Genomic DNA, 22,789 nt, shown 5'->3' with positions numbered 1-22,789 from the left:
TTTTAGCATACAAAGGAGTGACCAGAGGAACAAAGTACAAAAAGCTTTTTAGCTTAATTGTACAGCACAGGAAACTGGACTTCTAAATCATAGATGAAAGTTTTTCAACCAGGATTCCATGGAAGTACAGGGTTCCTTGAACAATGTACAATATTTGCCTCTTTGATAAGTTCCCACTGACACCATTAATCTTTTTTTTTTTTCAGTTGTCTGTAAGAGAGGATTCTTCCCAACGACCACAAGTGTAAGCATTCTTCCTACTGACCATGGCACCAATGTATCATGAGTTGTAGACATAGTCATTTTTAGAAAGGGTTCCCTGAGACCGCAAAAGTTATTTCAAGGGTTCCCCTGTGTTGAAAAGGTTGAGAAAGACTGTTATAGATCATGAGACTATCCAAAGCAATAAGCTCAAGCGTGGCCAGCAACAAAGCAAAAGAACTGCCAACAGGCCCACAAAAAAATAACAAATAACAGCTTAAAGCATCTTTCGGCTGAATCCAGCATCTACCTAGTATCCTATCCATGCTGGAAAGCCTAAGAGACACTAACAAGCCTGGTGGGTAAAGGAGGAACTCTCTCTTTAAGGGCATAGGCCCTGGAAATAAGTTATCTGTTTCACCTGGCAATGGTGGAGCAGGAAGCAAGATGGCCTTTATGAGAGCCCCCAGGGAGAACAAAAAACCGGAATCAAACGGGGGGCGTGGCTAGAGGAGAGCGGCTGCTTAGATCCACAGCTCCGGCTCTAAACATCCATCCTGCAGGCATCCTGGGTCCAATCACCTTACAAGTGGCACGGAACCCTTCCTATAGACGGCGGGCACCTGTTCCAGGCATGATAGTAAACAAATACGGCCACCCACGCCCCAATCTGCGGTGGAGCAACTGGCCCAGTTCAGACGGCAAGATGGCGCCGATTCTTTAGCCACGCACGAGGCCGCGCTGCAGCCAACTCTATCCTCAACACAGATCTCTGCACAAGGGGTGAGTGACTATATCTGCAGCCTTTCACACCCAGGCTACTCACCTTTTGTACTGTTTGTTGGTCTTATAGCAGCACCATCTTGAATTTCAATGCATTTTAGGGTGTGCCTCCATAATATGTTTTTGTATACTCACCTATCACCCCTAGACTCCACCCTGCCTGCTCAGCGGACACCACCTCCCCCAGCCCCTCCATAGATGAACCCACATTGGCAGAAATCATGCTGGCCATAAAAGACTTCAAGGCTTCTCTCACTGTACAAATGGAGAGCATCCATATTGATTTCACCTTACTGAAGCAAGACGTGCAGAACCTGAGGGACAGGACAGGGGAGCTGGAGGAACGTGTCAGCTCCCTGGAAGATACTGTGCATCCTTTAACTGCGACTGTACGCACAGCCACAGATGGGCTAGTGACCCTTTAGAGCTAAATTGTACGATTTGGAAAAACGCTCCCAAAGGAACAATCTCAGATTTGGGGGGTTCCCGGAGCGATCCGAGGGTTCCCACCCTATTCCTCCATAAATGGTTGCGTGATGTTTTTGGGTCGGAGGAGCTCTCGCATGCATTTGAAATTGAGCGTGCGCACCGTACCCCCCCCCGTGCCCTCCACAACCAGGGGCCCAACCAAGATCTCTGATTGCGCAAATAGTCAACCTCCTTGACAAAGTCGCTATCCTGCATCTTGCCAGAGAAAAAGGTCTGCTTAAGTTCAACGGCAATTCCATCTCCATATACCCCGATTTCTCAGCAGAAGTGCAACGTCAGCGCATGTCCAATGTGGCCGTAAAAGACCGTCTTCACAATGAAGGCCTCCCCTATGCGATGCTATTCCCTGCTAAGCTGCGGATCATCTATGAAGGCAAAGCTCACTTTTGCTCCTGTCCTAAAGAAGCTATGGCCTTGTTCATCACGCCGGTCTGATCCCAAGCCAGGGGTACTGAGACTGACTGGACTCTCAGGTTTTTTTGTTGTTTTATATGCTCCTATAGACACCTTTTCTCTGCTACTATTGCATCCTTACTATAGACAATACTGTAAACTATGTTATATGTGGTATGCTGTAAAGCTCGAGGACTCTCCTCATGCTACTATACTAAATAAGACTCTCTATGGCTGAGGTGTTAAAACTAATTTTCTGGAATGTCAGGAGTTTGAACTCACCTCACAAGCGGTCCCTAGTGTTTTCTTATTTAAAAAAACATAAGCCTCGTATCATTTGCCTTCAAGAGACCCACCTTACTGATATTTCGTAACGGACTCTTAAACGTCCCTGGTTAGCCACCAAATACCATGCCATCTACACGAACTACAGTGGAACCTCAGATTACGAGCATAATCCGTTCCAGGAGTATGCTCATAATCCAAAGTACTCGCATATCAAAGCAAGTTTTCCCATTGATTCAATAGGATGCAATACCGCATGCAGCCAGAGGTGGGGGGGAGCCGGAGAGCCTCGGAAACAGCCGAAAAGGCCCGAGCACACTTCGGCGGACCTCGGCAAACCTCGGAAAGACTCCGTTCACGAGCCTTTCCAAGGCCAGCTGGGCCTTTCTGCGCATTTCCGAAGGCCGACAATCGGCGACTTTCGGCTCTGCTCCGGCGCCCCCCACCTCAGGCCAACAGTGGTACTGCACACCGCTTTTGGCCTGAATCCTGCTCGTTTTGCGAGACAACACTTGCAAACCGAGTTAGGATTTTTAGAAATACAGTGCTCGGTTTGCGAAACGCTCGTTAACCTCGTTACTCGCAAACTGAGGTTCCACTGTATTCCCGGGGGTTTCAATCCTGCTGGCTAAGTCCCTCCCAGCAGAAATTCTGCTAGTAAAAATGGACCCTGCAGGACGTTTTATTATAAATTACCCTTCGTATAGTCTCCATAGTTTTTACACTGGTGAACGTATACGTTCCCTCCCCCGTTTTCTCCAGATATTCTCTCCCACCTGTCCCTCTATTGTCCAGATCCCCTGGACCCCTATTGTTTATAGGCGACTTTAACGCTATACTTGACTCTACTGTGGACCACTTGCGGGGAGGGGGCAGACCCTACCCCTCATTTGTTGATTGGACTCAGGTATATGACCTCACTGAGCTGTGGCGATGGAAGCATCCAGATGATCAACAGTTTTCCTGTCACTCTGACTCCTTCCATACTATGTCTCGCATAGACCTGGCATTCGCCCCGGCAGAGGTTCTCCCTCTTGTTCAATCCGTTTCGCGTTTATCTCAAGGAATCTCTGATCATGCCCCTATGTCTATTGATCTCCTCTTCCTGCTGAGAGCAGGCCCTCGGGTTTGGAGATTGAACTCTCACTGGCTGGAGGATGAGATCGTACAGAGTAAATGCCAGAAGGGCATCACTGACTACTGGTGAGTGAACCAGGGTTTCACTGGAACCACAACGGCCTGGGAAGCCTTCAAGGCCGTGTTAAGGGGAACCTTCATGTCTATCACTGTTATCCTACGCAAAAATGCCTAACAACGTACTAAGGAACTAGAAAATGCATTATTAGTGGCAGAGGCGGCCTACGCCCAAACCCCCGGTGCGGCTACGTTAACCCCGTGGCTGCAAAGCCGCAGGGAGTACGAACTCTGCCTGCTAGACCTCACTAAAAAGCGGATGCTCTATGTCACCCAGAAGACGTTTGAACATGGTAATAAAGTGGGTCGCCTACTTGCATATTTCACCAGACCTCACCGCCCCCTATCTCAATCCCCAGGATACTGGTCTCTGGGGACCAAATCAGTGATGTTATTCGCTTCGATTTATAATGCACAACCTCCTTCTGTTCTAGGGGCTGACATAGGAGCATTCTGTACTTTATGGTTTGGATTTTGTTGTTTTTTTATTTGTTTGTATGTTTAGAAAATGCAATAAAAATATCTTTAAAAAAAAAAAAAAAAAAAAAAAAGGATTTGCTAACAGAAACCATGGTTTGCCAGGTAGATGCTGACAACATCCATGCAATTTTGGCAAAGTTCTTTGGTGTGTTTCGGAGCAGGACATAAGGAAGGACAATGCACCCTCATTGAGGTAGAAATCTAAGAACACCTTGGGGAGAAAAGCAGGTTTTGGTCTCAAGACCACCTTGTCCCTGTGCAACACAAGAAAAGGCTCCTCACAAGAAAGCTCAGAAGTCAACTCAGAAACTTGCCTAACAGAAGCAGTGGCCACCAGGAAGGCAACTGAGGCTTGACTTTTGGTTCTGCGCGCATGGCTAATGTAGACCACTGCTGTGGCAGTGTCTGAAAACGCCCTGAGTGACCTTGCAAAAAAAAAAAAAAAAAAAAAGGGGCTGTACTGACAATCTGATGTAAACTCCCCACCGACCAGTAAGGCTGGCATCAGTTGCCAAGGACATGGTGAATAGAAAATTGGTTCTCTCGCTCCTCACTGGCTCAGATACAGCAGTAGGAGCTATTGGCTTCCAATGCTGTCAGAGCCAGTGACAAACCGAGCAGAGCGAGTATCCACGAGTGCCCCCATAGCAAGCACAGGTTTGCACAGCACAGGTAAGTATAACAGGTTTGTTATTTAAAAAAAATAAAACACAAAGCTTTCCTTCACTTTAAGGAGGCAATCATTTCTCGAAGAAAGATTTTGGCTTGAGCTGTGTCCAAAAGTAGGTTCAGGTACTCCTGACAGTGTGAAGGCTTGGAGAGCAGACTTTGGAAAGTTGATTAGTCAAAGATTTGAAGGAACTGAATAGTCTTTTGGATGTGTACCGACAATGTCACAGTGGAGGAGTCCTTCAGTAGACAGTCATCCAAGTATTCTCTGGCATGAATGAAATGGGTCAGCAGAAGAGCAAGAACCATGGCAAGAACTTTTGCTAACACTTGGGATGCAGAGGAGAACCCGATTAGTAATGATACAATTAAGCAGTGCTGGTTCCCCCAGCAAAGAATAGAAGCATTGTTGTGCAAGGAAGATGAGGATATGAAGAGTGGCATCTTGTAAATCTACTGATGTAAGAAAGCACCACCGAGAGAAGATGACAGATCTTGCCAATTTCCATACTCTCTAAATTTGCTAGGTACCGAGAACGGGGAATGGTGGTATAAAAAAGCATAACAGTTTATTACAAACTTAATCCATTTTTTTATTTTTTAGAAGTCCAAGGTTGACAGACACACAAATTGGACATCCTTGTAACCAAAGGGCCAAATTGTCAATTAAATTCAAAAGTAATTTACATAAACTGCACACACTCTCTAAAATCAGGTGCCAGACACCTTAAAAGGGTGTATTCCTGCTTAAAAGAGAAGTATGGGAATTGTCCCTCCCCACTGTTTTGACATGAAGTTTTCACTGAAGGCTTCCTCCACTTATTTTTTTTTTAAACATAATCTAAATTGCTCAGGGCTGTGATGGGTGTGCTTTCGGGTTTCTACAACATATGTACCTGATGTGGTGTTAGACTGGCCCCTGTGTTCACATCAGCAAGCTGGAAAGACAAAGCAAAGTTCTGGTGGCCATCAGCAGTGAAAGGTCCCTTGGCTTTGGAGGGGAACAAAACCCTACAGAAGAGAGAAATTTACTAGCAGTTTATCATGGATCTTTATGAAAGACTTTTTTTGTTTCTTTATTTACCTCGAAGTTTTAGGAGAGATACTCTGGTCTTTGTCTACAACAGACAGGTCAACATTGCTGATTCCGACCTCGGTGGACACTTTTACCTTCAGCTGCAAACACATTATAATTACAATTACTACTCCGCAATAAGATTATTAAAACATTAAAAATGTCTAAGGGGCATTTTTATTTTTTTAAAGCGTTAAATATATCATTGAAACGGTTCTGTTTAACAATTACCAGACATTCGAAACAGGACATGGGCGCTTCTATCTCAGAAGTAATCAATTTAGTTCATTCATATCGGACTTGAAAAAACATTAGCCTACTACAACAATGCAAATGTTTGGTTTGATAGAATTTGGAAAACCTGGACCACTTGGTATAAGAATAAGATGTGATAAATCAATACATCTGTTTCTATATGGTCAGTAGACTTATGTATTTAAATATAGATATATTGCTTGTCTGGAAATACTTTTGTCTAACTCTATATATGTATATATTCTTTACTTTTTGTTTTTCTTTATGAATTGTAGATACCATGTAATACTAATACCATCTTACAGATTACTCTGACAATGTATAAAGAAAGTTGTATCGCTTATGCAAAAAGTTTAATCAATAATGTATATCCCCTAAGGCCCCATGTACACGGGACGATAAGGCAAAGTCCTCTGAACTAATTTTTTTGACACCTTGAAACCTGCGTTTAAAACAACCGTTTAGCCGCGTTTGCGTCTAGAAACGTTTATTAAAATTACCTCATTTAAGACCCTCCCCAAGCTAAAAAAAAAAAACATTGTAGTTAACCATTTCAGTTATTTTGACCAGAGTGAGTAGCAGCAGCAGAGAGAGCAGTTGTCTACTTGTATTTGCCTCTATTTCTGTGCTTTTTTTTTGCAATGGATCCCATAATAAGCATATGTGAGGAAATGCTCCTGACGTTGCTCTTGATGAGGCTAGAACGACATAGAAAATTGTGTGAGAGGTCCAGAGTCAGAGTTCGTTGCTATTGGACCCATCCTTTGATTGCGCAGCGAATGTCGGCAGGATATTTTGTAAACATGTACGAATAGCTGCGTACCTACCTCAATGGTGGGGTCATCTTGGTCAAATCTGAACATATGGGTCAAATTCCAATTAAAGTTTGGATACAGCAATGCTAGTGGTGTATTGCATTGTATCAAGGGATGGTCTATGAATCATCGCAAGTAATTAAAACATTTAACTATATTATGTTTTTTCATTGTTTTCCCATCATATTTTTGTCAGGTCTAAAATATAGGGTACCTTTAAAAACGCTTATTAACTAAAACGCGTCTAAACACAGGGAACCGCGTTTGGCGTCTGAAACGTGGAAATCTTCTGCGTCTAAACCCATTTTTTTGCTTCCAAACAAACGCTGTTAAACGCAAATGGAAAAAAACAGCAATAAACGAGACTGTGTACATGGTCACATAGGATAACATTGAATGAGTTCAGGGGCAGTTGAAAAAAAACATCCAACTGCCTCTGAACGTGCGTTTAACAGCGTCCCGTGTACATGGGGCCTAAAGCAGGCCTCAGCCATTCTAAATGTTGGAAGCTAAAGAAGCAAATTTGTCTCAAGGTAGGAGCACATTTGTTTTTTCCTACCTCTACTCTACCATACCCTTTTTTACAGCATCAAAACTTTGTTTTCTGTAATCCTGCTATCTATGCCTCTCATTTTACTGTACCCCTTTGTGCATTACTTTTATACCCTATTGTCATTTTACATTGTAAAACGCAATGAAAATCTTTGTAAAGCAAAATTTAGTTTTCTACAAAAACTGGGAAAACATTACTAGTAAGACAGGGCCATGCAGGGCAATTAGGTATAATTATTTTACCAATCTTAATAAATACGCCCATAAAGATTATTCATTAAAAACCTTTTACGATTTTATTAATAGCCATGTATAATTTTACTTCTCTAAGGGAGAGAATGCACAGCTTGTCATCTGTATCACTAAGCTAAAAAAGACAGCTTTGCTCTACATCCTAAAACGTGTTCAAAATAGCAGAATGAGGACACAGTGTCCTACCGAGTTACACAATTTCATTCAAGAGTCTCTCGCTCATCTCAAGGGGCCGAGAAACGGGGAAAGTGAGAATTCGGTGACATCATTCACAGCTCGAACCTTACACAGACAGGCATTCTAAGTGGGTTATTAGGATAATTAGGTTGTACATTCGAAATGAAAGGGTCTCGGAGCGCACTACATCACACAATGCAGCACATTCACATAGACAAGTTGACACGATAAATCGCAGGTCTTCATGTCAGACAAGGAATTAAGGTCATACTCACCTCAACCTGATTTGCCATGTAACGACTGTCACCCTCCACACTTATGGAAAAGTCGTAGTACCCGCTAGCTGGTTTGGAATCCATGAAATTCAATTCAAATAAGTCTCTAATAAAAGAAAAGGCATGACTTAACAAGTGGGGCATAGGTCTTAGCTACGAAGTGATTAAACATGCATCAGAGATGAAGTGAAGACAAAGTGATGTATGGCAAGAGCTTAAACCACTATGTGTACCCCGGGATGGATTACCATTACAAGCATCTGTGGGCAGAAACCCTGTTGCATCCAAAGCAACACCCCATTTTAGAAGCACCTTTTTTTTTTTTTTTTTTTTTTACACAGAACGTTTTTTTGGTTTTACTGGTCCTAACCTGATCTAGGATATTGCATAATTACATTTATAGATGAGATAACAATTTTTACTGATGGAGGAAAAAAAAAAAAAAGTGTGTAGGTAACTATACAGGAGGAAAGCAGCCCTGATCCACAAAACAGTCAAAGCAAATACCAACATTTTGTAAATTAGAGCAGAAGCAGGCACCCCCCAAAACCCCTTTGGAAATGACCAGGCCTCTTGATAGGCTATTGGGCTCAGGACTACACTATAAAGATGGCGATTCTAGGAACAGAGCCATTCGCTGCAGATTTTAGTAAGGATTTTTTAAAAATTATTTTTACAAATTTGGATTACTTTACAAAAACATGTTAAAGTGGAACTTCACCCATAACAACTTGATAAAAAAAAATAATCTTCTTTTGCAAGGAACATGCATTCCACATGAATAATTATGCTACAAATATTAATGTGGGCTGTAAATTGCCTCCAGTATTGCTCCTGTCTCCTCTTGCTGGAGGCTGCCAGCTGGCGTTAAATCGATGGGTTTAGTTCCGCTTTATGATTTACTAATCATAAAGTGGAACTAAACCCATCGATTCAACAGTTTAAAAAAACAGCTACATTCCTGAAATGCCGGGTTGTCACTGTCACATATGCTTGTGTCCTCAACTAAACTGTCAAATCATCAAATGGCTGGTGTCATAACTGATCATATGTGCAGCACCATGGCAGTTGCAGATCAAACAGAAGCAGCTTCCTTGGCTTTAAAGGATAGGAGGCTTTAATCTTGCTTTAGAACCAGTTCACACCACATGCAGTCGAGTGCATTTTTTTCTGCATCAAAAACGCATGGATAGTAGGTTATATGGCTTTCAAATGGCATAGTTCACACCATAGTGTGGTCAGTCTAGATGTGTTCCAGTTCCATAAAAACTGGACTATATTGAAAAGTGGTAAAACGCATCAAAAACGCACTGGATTGCACCTATAAATGCACCAAAAAACACATGTCCTTATTAACCACTTCCTTCCCCGCCCATAGTCAAATGACGTCTGCAGGAGGGCTCTTCCATCCTGGGCGGGTGTCACATGATGTCCTCGGCTTCCCGGCCATCTAGGGGGCGCGTGCGCGCCGCTCGGGAGCCGATGTACATGCCTGAGATGTCTGCCGGGCACCCGCGATTGCCGGTAATACTGAGCAGCGCTAGAGATGAACACATGGAGACAGACCTCTGGCAGAATTTTCACATCTGACACATTCTGGTGTGTGCGATAACCGCCCTTACCTCTCCCCCATACATGGTGGAACGAGTCCTGCACTTATATTTGGATGGCTGGGTTGTCGCTGTGATCTTTCCTGTTTGGGTACAAAAAGCACTGTAGCCTTACACGCAAGTGTGGGCAATTGGAGCTGGTGAGTGAATTTCCATAGGGAGTGGGTCCACTCAGCACCTGGGTGTGGTGGAAGTTGTAAAGAAGATATCACTTTTTGAAAGACTTTATCACAACAACCAAAAGGAATTTTTTGCTCTTAAAAGAACTTTTTTGTTACGGAAAAGGTTTTTGTAAATTAAGTTGCAGTGTATTTTTTGTATAATTTTTTTGTAGTACTTTTTGTATGATTTTCACTCATCACTTGGTGTTCACTATATACATATATTTTTACAATTGTACAGATGTATAATTATTTAGTTAAGGATTCACTTTAAGGGTGTAAATATTGGTTTGCAAATAGCGCCACTGTTTTTCACGTATAGGTTTACACGTTATAGAAGAAAACACTTTATTTAATTTTTCATATAAAGTGGCAGCTGTAGTTAGGTTGGTGTTTGAAAAAACTCCTTTTAGAATTTTTTCGTGTATACTCCGAGGCGCAGTGGTGGTAAACAAGGTATAGGTGGGCAGTGATACTTTGTAGATCAATCCGTAATACTGAGCAGGGACCTGGATCTGTGTGTGAGAGAGTGTCAAAAGCATCCGATATATCCACCACAATGTCACAATCACAAACCCCCCCCCCAAAAAAAAACCATCAAAATCGCAGATCACCAACTAGTAAAATAAAAATGAATAAAATATATATATATAAAATTTATTTCAGGTACTTGTATAGCGCCGTCAATTTATGCAGCGCTTTACATATACATTCACATCAGTCCCTACCCTCAAGGAGCTTACAATCCAAGGTCCCTAACTCCCATTCATACATGCTAGGGACAATTTAGACAGGATCCAATTAACCTACCAGCATGTCTTTGGAGTGTGGGAGGAAACCGGAGTACCCGGAGGAAACCCACGCAGGCACAGAGAGAACATGCAAACTCCAGGCAGGCGTATGTATGTGTGTATGTGTGTATATGTATTTTTTTTTTTTTGCATTCATTTGGTTTGCAAAGAGGTCCACCTGAGGAAGGCCCCCAACTCTCAGTGATCGTCTCAAATAACTCTTGGTTTAATGACCATTCCGCCTCCCTTACTTGCCTTCTGCTGAGAAGGTCTGCTAGGGTGTTTTCCGTGCCTTTCAGATGAACTGCGGACAGCGAGACCAAATTGTCCTCTGCCCAACTCAGCATTTGATGAGCTAGTTCCATCAGGGTCTTGCTCCTTGTGCCCCCCTGCTTTGTTAAGTATAATACTGCTGTCATGTTGTCTGACAACACCTGGACATCCTGTTTTTTTAAGGCCTGCTGGAAGAATAGGAGGCTTAGATGGACAGCCTTTAACTCCCTCCAATTTGAGGACCTTCTTGCCTCTCTGGCTTAGACCAAACTCCCTGTCTTGTCTGCTCTTCGAGGTGAGCTCCCCACCCCCATGCGCTCGCATTTGTCGTTACTCTCAGCATTACTGAAAAAGTCCAGGGGAGTCCTTTTGAGATGTTACTTTGGTCTCTCCACCAAAAAAGTGACCATTTTGCCCTTGTTCCTATTTTGAACTTCTTTTCCAGAGGTTTCTGGTGTGTCCAATTTAGTAGAATGTCTGCCTGCAGAAGTCGAGCATGTAGCCTGGCCCACTGCACTGAAGCGGTTAACAGACCTAAGACTGACATGGCTTCCCTTACTGAAACCTCTGTGTTGGTGTGAAGTGTTCTTAGAGCCAACTGCATGTTTTTCTACCTTCTCCTGTGGGAGGAAGATTCTTTGTTCTACTGAATCCATTTCGTATCCCAGAAACCTCACTCGATGAGATGGTATCAGATTTGATTTCTGGAGATTCAGAAGCCAACCTAGGCTGTTTAGAGTAACCCCAGGGAGGTTATTTGCAGATTGACCGCTACCAATCTTTTGTTTCTGCGAACAGAAGTAGATCGTACAGATAAGGCACTTCCCTTCAGTCTCAGGGACTCCAGAGCCTCTGCCATCACTTTCATGAACACTCTGGTGGATGAGGAAATGCCGAAGGGCCATGCCCTGAACTGAATGTGCCAAATCTCTCCCCCCACCCCCAAACTGACTGCTAGTCGCAGGAATTTCTGCGATGTAGCTGCAATTGGTATATTAGGATAAGCATCCCTCATGTCGAGGGATGCCATGTAACAGTTGGGGGTGAGTAATTTTTTCACAGAGAAAATCTTTTGTACTTTATAGATTGGTTCAGAATCTTCAGGTTGAGAATCGGACGAAATTTTCCAGATGGTTTCTTGATCAAGAAAATTTGGGAGTAAAAACCCCTCACTTCATGGTCCTTCGGGACTTTGGAAAGAACACCCTGTTGCATTAGTTCTCTTAGAAGAAACATCATCGCCAGGGCTTTTTCCTGATCCCTCAGAAGGTTTGTAATGTAAAACCGGCTTGGGGGTGTCTGAAAATTCTAGCTGATATCCTTGACTGATTAGATTCAGAACAAACGGGCTTTTTATTGCTTTTTCCCCATCCTGGCAGGAAGGCCTGTAACCTCCCGCCTACTGGTAGATGGTTGTCATTGCTTTTTTGAGGTTTGCTCAGGGGGTCTAAAGAGCACCCCTCCTCTGCATCTCCCTCTGAGGATTCCAGGGTCTTTTCTGGGTCTGATCGTTTTCTTTATGGGCTTGCTGAAAAGGACGAAAATTCTTCCTTTGCTGCACCACTTTCTTCTGTGGAAAGGATTTCTTCTTGTCCGCCCGTTCTAGCAAGGACGGTCTCTAATTCTGGTCCAAACATCAGGTCTCCTGTAAAGGGAATGCCGTACAACTTTACCTTTGAAGCGGAGTCCCCTGACCAGGTCTTAATCCTGGCTAATTAACAAAGGCTGAAGACCTGGCCGACATTCTGATGGATGCCGCCGAGGCGTCTGCCATGTTTTTGACCGCTTTTAAAAGGATAGAGAAGGACTCTAGCTAAATCTTTCCTAGAGGTGCCTGCTACCACATGGCCCTTAAGTTGTTCCAGCCAGCAATCCATGTTTCTGGCTACTACTGTAGTGGCCATTGCCTGCTTTAGGTTAGATAAGGATGAGTCCCAGGCTTTCCTTAACAGTGCGTCTGCTCTTTTGTCCATGGCTCTTTAAGTACGCCCATGTCCTCAATTGCTAGATCAGTCTGTCTAGACACTTGGGAGAAGGCAGCATACATTTTAGGTCTATTATTCCACGCTTCATCCTCCTCAAAAGGAAACCTCCTTTTGAGGGCTCTAGAAAATAAACTAAGTTTTCTGACTCCTTCCATTCCTTAACTGTACCGGTCAGAACTTCATGGACAGGAAAAACTCTGTTTTGTCTCCTCTAGCCCCGGTACATTTTGTTCTGTAATGACAGCTGGGCTTTCTCTTCTTGAATTTCCAAAGTGGTATAGACTGCTTTTGGCAAGTCATCCACTTCTTCTAGAGTTAGTTTATATCTAGACGTTCTCGTCTCCTCTTCCCCTCAATCTTCCTCTGAGTCAATTGTTGAGGGGGGAATACTCTCTTCCTCTGACTCACTTTCAATTAGTCTTGAAGTGGTAGGAGGAAGACTGGACTAGGAGCTCTGTTCCTGGCTGGAACTCTCTGGCCCTGTTTCTTCATAAGGGACCGTACTGTCCCTAGGGTCTCTAATTCCTTTCTCACTGAGGAAAAGAGCTCCTTACACTCCTGTGTGGATTCTTCCCTTACTAAACCAGCAATGCAGGATCTGCAAAGCAGTTTGGCCCATGAGTCCCTTAATGGGTTTTTGCATGAAGGGCATTTTCTTCCTGCAGTTCTGTTTTGGTGGTGGCATTCTGTTAGATGGAAACAACCCCCATACCTCTATTAGCGAGATACTACTGAAATAGAGAGACAAGAAACATGGTGCCCAAAGCATACTCCCCACCATGCCCCAGAGTTTCCCTGCATGCTGAACTGTTAACGGAACGTGTCATCCTAGCAGACAGCTGCAGGCTCTAACCATCACACCAAACAAAACCACCACCACCCAGTGAAGAACAGGAAAGAGGTGCCTCTGCACCTCTCCTACCTGGGCCTGGCCGAGAACCTGGATGCCTGCATCTGCCATTGCTGCCGACGACACCGCTCCTCCATCACGAGCGCCGCAGCAGCTGCCTGTGTGCTGCTTAAATGAATCTCCTCTGGCATCCATTGCTCTGGAGAAGAAGGAAAACCCAGCCAGATGACCCGCCCCTTCCTCTTGCGTTCCAGCAGCCGGAACCACGTGCTGCTATGCCCCGCCGGAAGTCTCCGCCCCCCAGAAATGACGTCACCTGCCATCTGGGACTCGGCGCCGACATGTTGCACGACACTCCAACTGAGCACAACCGTGCCCCCCCCCCGGGGCGGACGACCACCAGCAGACCCTTACTCCCGTGAGCCGGCAAAAGAATGGGCACCGGAGCAACCCCCCTCTCATGTGGGAGGGAGCTGGGCTGGTATGATAAGAAAAAACAAAGGTACTGCCAAAACCCCCTCCTTGGAGAGAGCACAGCCCCTCTGGTTCCCCAGCAGTGCTTCCACCACAGCAGAGAAAACACTAAAACTGATGGCATGCAGCTAATTTTAAAGGGGTGTTGTCACGCAGTGTTTCCTGTTAAGAGGTGGAGCTACGCTCTCTCCAAGGTACTGTCCTGAAAGGGGAAGGGAGAAATATGCACTAGAATGCATCAAAAACGCACATATAAAAAAGCATCCGGAACATTTCCATGTTGTGAACTGACCCTTAAGGCGGTCAGATGGGTCTCTACAAACTCAACAGTGCTTAAAAATGGAGAGAAACTGAGCATGTGCAGAGCAGGGTGAGAAAGAGCATTACTGAATTTTAAACAGTATAGACACTTATTTTTAATGTTGTACATAGCTATACCTGCAAAAGAGACCAACCTGAAGTGATCTAGCAGGATTTAATTTTCTGACGTTTCACTTGGTCTTGGAGGGATAACAAAATGAAGGCCAAACCAAGTGATGAATTACTTGCCCTTCCTGGAGGAAAAAGCTACTCCAAGCTCCCTACATTGCAGGCCACATGTCAGCAGGCAATAAATCATATGGTTCCTGCTGCAATGAAAGACCAGACAATCTGAATTCTAACTGTTCACTTCAGTACAGATGAGCCTCGTCTATACAATGATAAGCCCAGTCAACAGAAATGACCAAAATAAGTGTCCAGGCCTGCAGACTTGTGGCCAGCACTGAGGAGAACCTGAAGCAGCAGCATCTTTTTTAAGGAGAGCCATGTAGTTCAGCGCTGCTAGAAGTCTATTTACACGAGCAAGACGGGGAGACGACTGCCAGCTTGAGCTAAAGGCAGATGTATTTCAGGAAGTAAATGCTACATAAAGCATTTGCCCTTACTCAAGATGGTCACAGCCATTGCTTTTGAACTGAGGGCAGAACAAGCCTGGAGATCCCTCTTCTCCATAGTCCGGAGGAGAACCACTGCCCATTTTTACTTCTAAGACATTCTTACTCTCTAAGATGCCCTTTTAAACCCAATCATATTACTGACATGTCGCTAATTAGTTAAATTCTACCTACATTAATTTTACCTTATTATAGGCTTACCTATAGGTAGTTTAAATATCTCCTAAACGTGCGCCGTTTAGGAGATATCTACTATACCAGCCAGTGACATCACTGGCACATGCGCTCTGAAGGAACAGCCACCCATGCCATTCCTTCAGAGCCCTGCGGCGTGAACGGTAGCTCCCGCGCACATGCGCGGGTGTGACATTGCGGCTCTAGCCAGTCACAGAGACGGAGGCCGCAAACCCTGAAGCAAGACGGGTGAAGATGAAAAACAGCCTCCAGCGATCAGCGTTGAAAAAAGACACAAGTCCAACCTGTGTGTTTGCTTTTATGTCAGTATTACATTGTATATCCCTGTATGTTGTGGTCGCTCGTGCTTATCTAACGGTTTTAAATTATCAATGCTCCCTGCTGAAATCACTGCCTGTGGAAGAGAATTCTACATCTTTACCGCTCTTACAGTAAAGAACCCTCTTTACGCAGTTTATTGGCTTTACCTTGCAGGTAGGGGGGAAAAAAAAAGTCCAGCAGTTTACAGCCGCTTTAAACATTTGATACAGTCATGGGCGAAATTGTTGGCACCCCAGAAAATTTTTCCAGAAAATCAAATATTTCTCACAGAAAAGTATTGCAGTAACACATGTTTATTCCCTTTGTGTGTATTGGAAAAAACAAAAAAAATGGAGGAAAAAAAGCAAATTTCTTGGCACCCTTTCAAAATTGTGGATAAATAAGTTGTTTCAAGCATGTGATGCTCCTTTAAACTAACCTGGTGCAAGTAACAGTTGTGGGCAATATAAAAATCACACCTGAAAGCAGATAAAAAGGAGAGAAGTTCACTTAGTCTTTGCATTGCGTGTCTGTGTGTGCCACACTAAGCATGGACAACAGAAAGAGGAGAAGAGAACTGTCTGAGGACTTGAGAATCAAAATTGTGGAAAAATATCAACAATCTCAAGGTTACAAGTCCATCTCCAGAGATCTAGATTTGCCTTTGTCCACAGTGCGCAACATTATCAAGAAGTTTGCAACCCATGGCACTGTAGCTAATCTCTCTGGGCGTGGACGGAAGAGAAAAATTGATGCAAGGTTGCAACGCAGGATAGTCCGGATGGTGGATAAGCAGCCCCAAACAAGTTCCAAAGAAATTCAAGCTGTCCTGCAGGCTCAGGGAGCATCAGTGTCAGCGCGAACTATCCGTCGACATTTAAATGAAATGAAACGCTATGGCAGGAGACCCAGGAGGACCCCCCTGCTGACACACAGACATAAACAAGCAAGACTACAGTTTGCCAAAATGTACTTGAGCAAGCCAAAATCCTTCTGGGAAAAACGTCTTGTGGACAGATGAGACCAAGATAGAGCTTTTTGGTAAAGCACATCATTCTAGTTTACCGAAAACGGAATGAGGCCTACAAAGAACACAGTACCTACAGTGAAATATGGTGGAGGTTCAATGATGTTTTGGGGTTGTTTTGCTGCCTCTGGCACTGGGTGCCTTGAATGCATGCAAGGCATAATGAAATCTGAGGATTACTAAAGGATTTTGGGTTGCACTGTAGAGCCCAGTGTCAGAAAGCTGGGTTTGAGTCAGAGATCTTGGGTCTTCCAGCAGGACAATGACCCCAAACATATGTCAAAAAGCACCCAGAAATGGATGGCAACAAAGCGCTGGAGAGTTCTTAACTGGCCAGCAATGAGTCCAGATCTAAATCCCATTGAACACTTGTGGAGAGATCTTAAAATTGCTGTTGGGAAAAGGTGCCCTTCCAATAAGAGAGACCTGGAGCAGTTTGCAAAGGAAGAGTGGTCCAAAATTCCGGGTGAGAGGTGCAAGAAGCTTATTGATTGTTATAGGAAGCAACTGATTTCAGTTATTTTTTCCAAAGGGTGTGCAATCAAATATAAAGTTAAGGGTGCCAAGAATTTTGACCAGTCCATTTTTGGAGTTGGAGTTGTGTGACATTATGTCCAATTTGCTTTTTTTTTCCCTTTCTTTTTTTGTTTTGTTCCAATACACACAAAGGGAATAAACATGTGTATATCAAAACATGTGTTACTGCAATACTTTTCTGTGAGAAATACTTGATTTTCTGGAAAAATTTCTGGGGTGCCAACAATTTCGGCCAAGACTGTATGTTATCTAGTGATAGTAAAGTTTGCAAATCATTGCATTCTGTTTTAGGTAGATTTTCCAACAGCATCCCAACTTTTTGGAATTGGGGTTGTAGATATAAATACCATTATTTAATCCATGCATTTGTAAATTATTATTCCACGATTTTATATACAAGAAGCGTCACTAATTTCTTCTACATATCGTTCTTCTGTAATCCCATGTACATCAACACGCTAACTGTTAGTGCCAGTTCAAACAGGGGCGACTTGTCAGACGACCTAGCCGACTGACAAGTCGCCTCCCGTTCTATACAATGGAACCGTTCTAATAGGAGCGACGCAAGTCGCTCCGACTTAGAAAAAGGTTCCTGTACTACTTTGGGGGCGACTTGAGGCGACTTGCATAGACTTCTATACAGAAGTCGTTTTGGAGGTCGCCGTGGAAGTCGTTTTGGAGGTCGCCGTGGAAGTCGTTTTGGAGGTCGCCGTGGAAGTCGTTTTGGAGGTCGCCGTGGAAGTCGTTTTGGAGGTCGCCGTGGAAGTCGTTTTGCAGGTCGCCAAGTCGTTTTGCAGGTCGCCAAGTCGTTTTGCAGGTCGCCAAGTCGTTTTGCAGGTCGCCAAGTCGTTTTGCAGGTCGCCAAGTCGTTTTGCAGGTCGCCAAGTCGTTTTGCAGGTCGCCAAGTCGTTTTGCAGGTCGCCAAGTCGTTTTGCAGGTCGCCAAGTCGTTTTGCAGGTCGCCAAGTCGTTTTGCAGGTCGCCAAGTCGTTTTGCAGGTCGCCAAGTCGTTTTGCAGGTCGCCAAGTCGTTTTGCAGGTCGCCAAGTCGTTTTGCAGGTCGCCAAGTCGTTTTGCAGGTCGCCAAGTCGTTTTGCAGGTCGCCAAGTCGTTTTGCAGGTCGCCAAGTCGTTTTGCAGGTCGCCAAGTCGTTTTGCAGGTCGCCAAGTCGTTTTGCAGGTCGCCAAGTCGTTTTGCAGGTCGCCAAGTCGTTTTGCAGGTCGCCAAGTCGTTTTGCAGGTCGCCAAGTCGTTTTGCAGGTCGCCAAGTCGTTTTGCAGGTCGCCAAGTCGTTTTGCAGGTCGCCAAGTCGTTTTGCAGGTCGCCAAGTCGTTTTGCAGGTCGCCAAGTCGTTTTGCAGGTCGCCAAGTCGTTTTGCAGGTCGCCAAGTCGTTTTGCAGGTCGCCAAGTCGTTTTGCAGGTCGCCAAGTCGTTTTGCAGGTCGCCAAGTCGTTTTGCAGGTCGCCAAGTCGTTTTGCAGGTCGCCAAGTCGTTTTGCAGGTCGCCAAGTCGTTTTGCAGGTCGCCAAGTCGTTTTGCAGGTCGCCAAGTCGTTTTGCAGGTCGCCAAGTCGTTTTGCAGGTCGCCAAGTCGTGCTGCCCCTGTGTGAACCGGGGCTAAGGGAAAGGGGCAGCACCCATTCTCTGAGGCATTTGCACTGTCCTGTGAATCTAACACTAGGAAACTCCTGACAGGAGGAAAGAACAGGGATTACCTTATCTGTGTTCTACCATTTCATTCTACAATAACTTTTGAAGTCAGTCCTGGACCAGGCAACATTGCTTTAAGTAATATTAAACCCAAAAACTAATACTGTATATTGTAGTTTATAGATGTAGTGGCTGCATTCGTTTCTTTTTTTCTTACACATTGCCACTTGATTTGGCCAGTAAGTAGCCTGGTTCATATTACATATATTCAAAATACAAAATTCCTTCAGCAGGTACAGTTCACATACATATATTTCAACTACAATAAAACCTTAGTTTGGAGAGTAACTTGGTTTGAGAGTGTTTTGCAAGACAAGCAAAATGTTTTAATAAATTTTGCCTTGATATACAAGCAATGTCTTGATATAAGAGTAGCGTCATGTCACAACTGAGTATAAAAAAAAAAGAAGAGAGGAGCCTCTAAGTGTAGCAATATGGTTACATTTAATGAAGGTACAACATTTAGCAACTTACTGCTACACTTAGAGGTGCCTCTCTTCTCTTTTATACCCTGTAAAAAAAAATGCTTTGATATACAAGTGCTTTGGATTATGCATGTCTCTGGAACAAATTATGCTCGCAAACCAAGGTTTTACTGTAATTTAACCATTTGCTGGAGAACAGCTTCAGAATCTTACTAATTACTGGCCATTAACACAGGTAAAGAAACTGCATGTATGGAGAAAAACTAACAAACCAAGAATTACAAAACGGAAAGTTTTAAAAGCTGCCCAAAACAAAATCGCTTACCCAGCAACTGCAAATGAAGCATGCTGCAATACTGTTGCTTTGGTGGTGCTGGACTTGGCTTGATTCACTGTTACTTTGGCTTCTGTCAACGGCTGAGAAAGGACGTTTGTAACTAGCAACTAAACACAAGAAAAGAGAGATTAATACGTTTTCCCAGATAAGCTTACCCATCAAATTTATCCCAAAGCACTGACAATGGCTATATAGATATCAATTAAACCTTTGATCTTCAATACTCAAATCACGTCTTTCAAACAGTCACTGGATGTTAAAGCGGTTGTATACCTTTTTTTTTTTAACTTTTACCTACAGGTAAGCCTAGAATAAGGCTTACCTGTAGGTAAAAAAAAGATCTCCTAAACCTGTACGATTTAGGAGATATTCCCCTTGCAATGAGCCGCTGACTGCAGCGGCGCATGCGGACAGGGGATTCTCGGCTGACAGCCCGGCAAACTCCGGAGCTTGCCGGACAGAAGTCTCCCGCGTGCATGCGCGGGAGTGACGACATCGCGGCTCCGGCCACTCACAGCGCCGGAGCCGCGATATCCGGAAGACACGCCGAGGGGAAATGTCAGCTCCCTCGGCGTAGACAGGGTGAGATGCCGGCGCCTCGTTCTAAGGTAAGTATCTCATAATGAGCTAGTGTGCGGTGCATACTAGCTCATTATGCCTTTTCCCTTGCAGGTGTAGGGAAAAAAAAAAAAAAAGCCAGCGGGCTTACTTCCGCTTTAAGTGTCAGTTCTCATTTAAAATGTTACTAAACCCACATCATAAAAAAAAAAAACTGTTAGTAAATGGTGTATTACATGCTGTTCATACTCACCCAGCCACTATGAAATTAGTTTTCTGCATTGTGCAAAAAATCTGGTTGATCCTGCTGTTTCTCGACCTTTCCGGGATTTTGCAGAGCAGTGTTGGCAGCTCTGCACATGCTCAGTTTTCAGTATATTTCTATGCCGAGCATTTCCTCCCCATCACATCTGAGCAGCCCATAAGATTCTACAGTCACACATGTGTATAATACGTATTCACTGTGGTAAATGACAGCCCACTCCCGCCCTCCTCCATGCCCACTAACAAGCTAAAAACAATGGAATGGGATATTACATGTAGATTATTACATGCAGAGGCTTCTCCTCCCGGTTATTCTAAGACACAGGCTGGAGGGGCGTGACACAGCCAATGACTGGCAGAAATCTGCTCACTCAATATTATTTCCAAAAAATAATAAATATTTGATTTCAAATATATATTTGTATGATGATTTAAAACAGTTTATGGATATTTTTTATTTTTACTCTGTATTCCAAAGGCTGTTTTTTAATTTTGAACATGAAACATGAGGACTATAAGCTCCTTATGTTTCCCTGCAGACAAGCATGTGACAGTTGTATATGGATTAGGAAAAAAGGTACTTTGATACTTTTTTTTTTTTTTTTTAAATTAAAATAATTACAGTGCCATCATCCACATACAGAAATAGAAGGGAGAATGTAAATTAAACAGTGTGTTTAGTATCACTTTTATGCACCTTAAGGAGAGGCTGTTTGTGAGACACAGTGGCAGGTCCATCAGGCACCACTATGAGGGGAAGGTGGTAGCGATTGTGGGATAGAGCAGAGGCTGCATACGCCACACTGAAGGCTTCTGAGAGGGAATCAAAGTTCTTCCTGCTAAAGATGGCATTCACCAGCTGGACTATCTGTTCCTGAGAAATAGAAATGCGAGAAATTTCAGTACCAAACATTCTTGACCCATCAATCGTCATGCAGCACAGAACAATTAAACAGTTTTCTACTCCTTTACCTCCTTTAGAGCGGGCTCCACGCCAACGTGGTCTGACAGGCTGTAAGTAGCTGCCACAAACAGAGCAGTGGCTTCAAGACCTTCCTCAAACTGTAGATACTGACCGCCCAGGTCATCTAGACGTGCCACTAGATCCTGAGGCAAGAACAAAGACAAGCTTTTAACAAGCAAAACTTTATTTTATAAAGAGGTTTATCTTTACAGAAAACGTAAATAAAAATAAGCTTAAGGAAAAAAAAAAAAAAAAAACAAAAAAAAAAAAAAATACTGAGGACCTTTAAAGCATAGTCCACCTGTCAGACCAGGTTTCCGATTAAACCGATTTAGGGTAGAACATAAAAACACGGTTGCATAGCCCATCTCAGCCATTCACAGAGAACAAAAGTATAAAATGACACTGGAAAGATTTTGTTTAATTGACATGTTGATTCTTTGGCTGGGGTTTGTTTTAAAGGAGAAGTATAGCCAAAACTCTTTTGGCTGTACTTCTTTGGATCACAGGAGTGCAGAACGAACTGCACGCCTGTGGCCCATTTTCAGCTAACAGCAGGCCAACACCAAAGAGCAGGTCCAGGCTTGGGAAGATCCTGACTTTACATTGGGGATCCAACCAGATGCCTTGATCGACACCTGGCTCAGCCTCTTGGCAAGTCACTGAGAAGCTGAGCCAGCCACTCCTGCCTCCCCCCCCCCCCCACAGCCCAGCGCTCCAGTGAGTGCTGGAGGGGCAGAGCAGAGAGACTGACAGACACCAGCTCTCTGCAGCCGGAAGACTGAGAGCTGAGCGATCAGTGGTGTTTGATCGCTCAGTTCTTGGTCTGGACAAGGCGGGGGACAGATGCTGCATCCACCGAGGTGAGTATCATTTTGTTTTTTTCAGGAATCCCAGACTTGTCTTTTAGGCTGGGTTCACACTATTGTGAATTGGATGCGGCTTCCCAATTTGCATGTCAGGAGACTGTGACCAGCTCTCAATGGAGCCAGTTCACACAGCTCCAGGACGGCGGAGGAGCGAATTGCACAGAAGTCATGGGTGTGCCTTTGGCTCTGTTTCAGGTCCAAATTCAGCCCAAAATTTGCACCGAAAGCGAACCTGAAAACGGTGAACAGGGACGCACCGGACCTCTGCTGTGAGCCGATTCGCACGGCAGTGTGTACCCAGCCTCAATTTAGAAGAGATTTAGCACGTCTCTTCTACAATAAAGAGCCCGTCTGCTCATATTTTTTTCACTTTTCTGCTTTACAGCCACATGGTCATTAATAAGGAAGTGGAGGAGCTACCAATCCATTTCCAGCTGTAATTTTCCTAACGCACTTCAGAAATATATTTGCAAAAAAACACCCATTTGGCTTTTTTTGTTGAGTTTTGTACTAAAAAGGGCAGGTTTATTATGAGCACTTCACTCTTCCCATTTAATCAGGAAAGAAAAAACATCTGATCTTCACTCATTAACAAAGATTTCCTTACTTCTATTTCTTCCACAATGCTACGCAG

The 22,789-nt window shown here is 43.9% G+C and overlaps 1 protein-coding gene across 2 annotated transcripts in view; it reads right to left on the bottom strand.

The window, feature by feature from the left end:
- RPN2 (ribophorin II) overlaps positions 1-22,789 on the bottom strand; it is a 58,524-nt gene that overhangs the window by 13,079 nt on the left and 22,656 nt on the right. For both annotated transcript variants that reach the window (XM_073606524.1, XM_073606526.1), the window contains exons 5-11: positions 22,763-22,789; positions 21,295-21,429; positions 21,020-21,196; positions 19,489-19,607; positions 7,896-8,001; positions 5,579-5,670; positions 5,391-5,505 (exon numbers count right to left, since the gene is read on the bottom strand). The exon at positions 22,763-22,789 is cut by the window's right edge and continues 49 nt beyond it. In XM_073606524.1, coding sequence (XP_073462625.1) covers positions 5,391-5,505; positions 5,579-5,670; positions 7,896-8,001; positions 19,489-19,607; positions 21,020-21,196; positions 21,295-21,429; positions 22,763-22,789 — 771 coding nt within the window. The remainder of the gene's footprint in view (positions 1-5,390; positions 5,506-5,578; positions 5,671-7,895; positions 8,002-19,488; positions 19,608-21,019; positions 21,197-21,294; positions 21,430-22,762) is intronic.

This window comes from Aquarana catesbeiana, linkage group LG12 (assembly GCF_042186555.1).
Source record: "Aquarana catesbeiana isolate 2022-GZ linkage group LG12, ASM4218655v1, whole genome shotgun sequence".
In the NCBI taxonomy this organism is placed as follows: Eukaryota; Metazoa; Chordata; class Amphibia; order Anura; family Ranidae; genus Aquarana; species Aquarana catesbeiana.
This window is presented reverse-complemented; position numbering and strand designations above follow the sequence as displayed.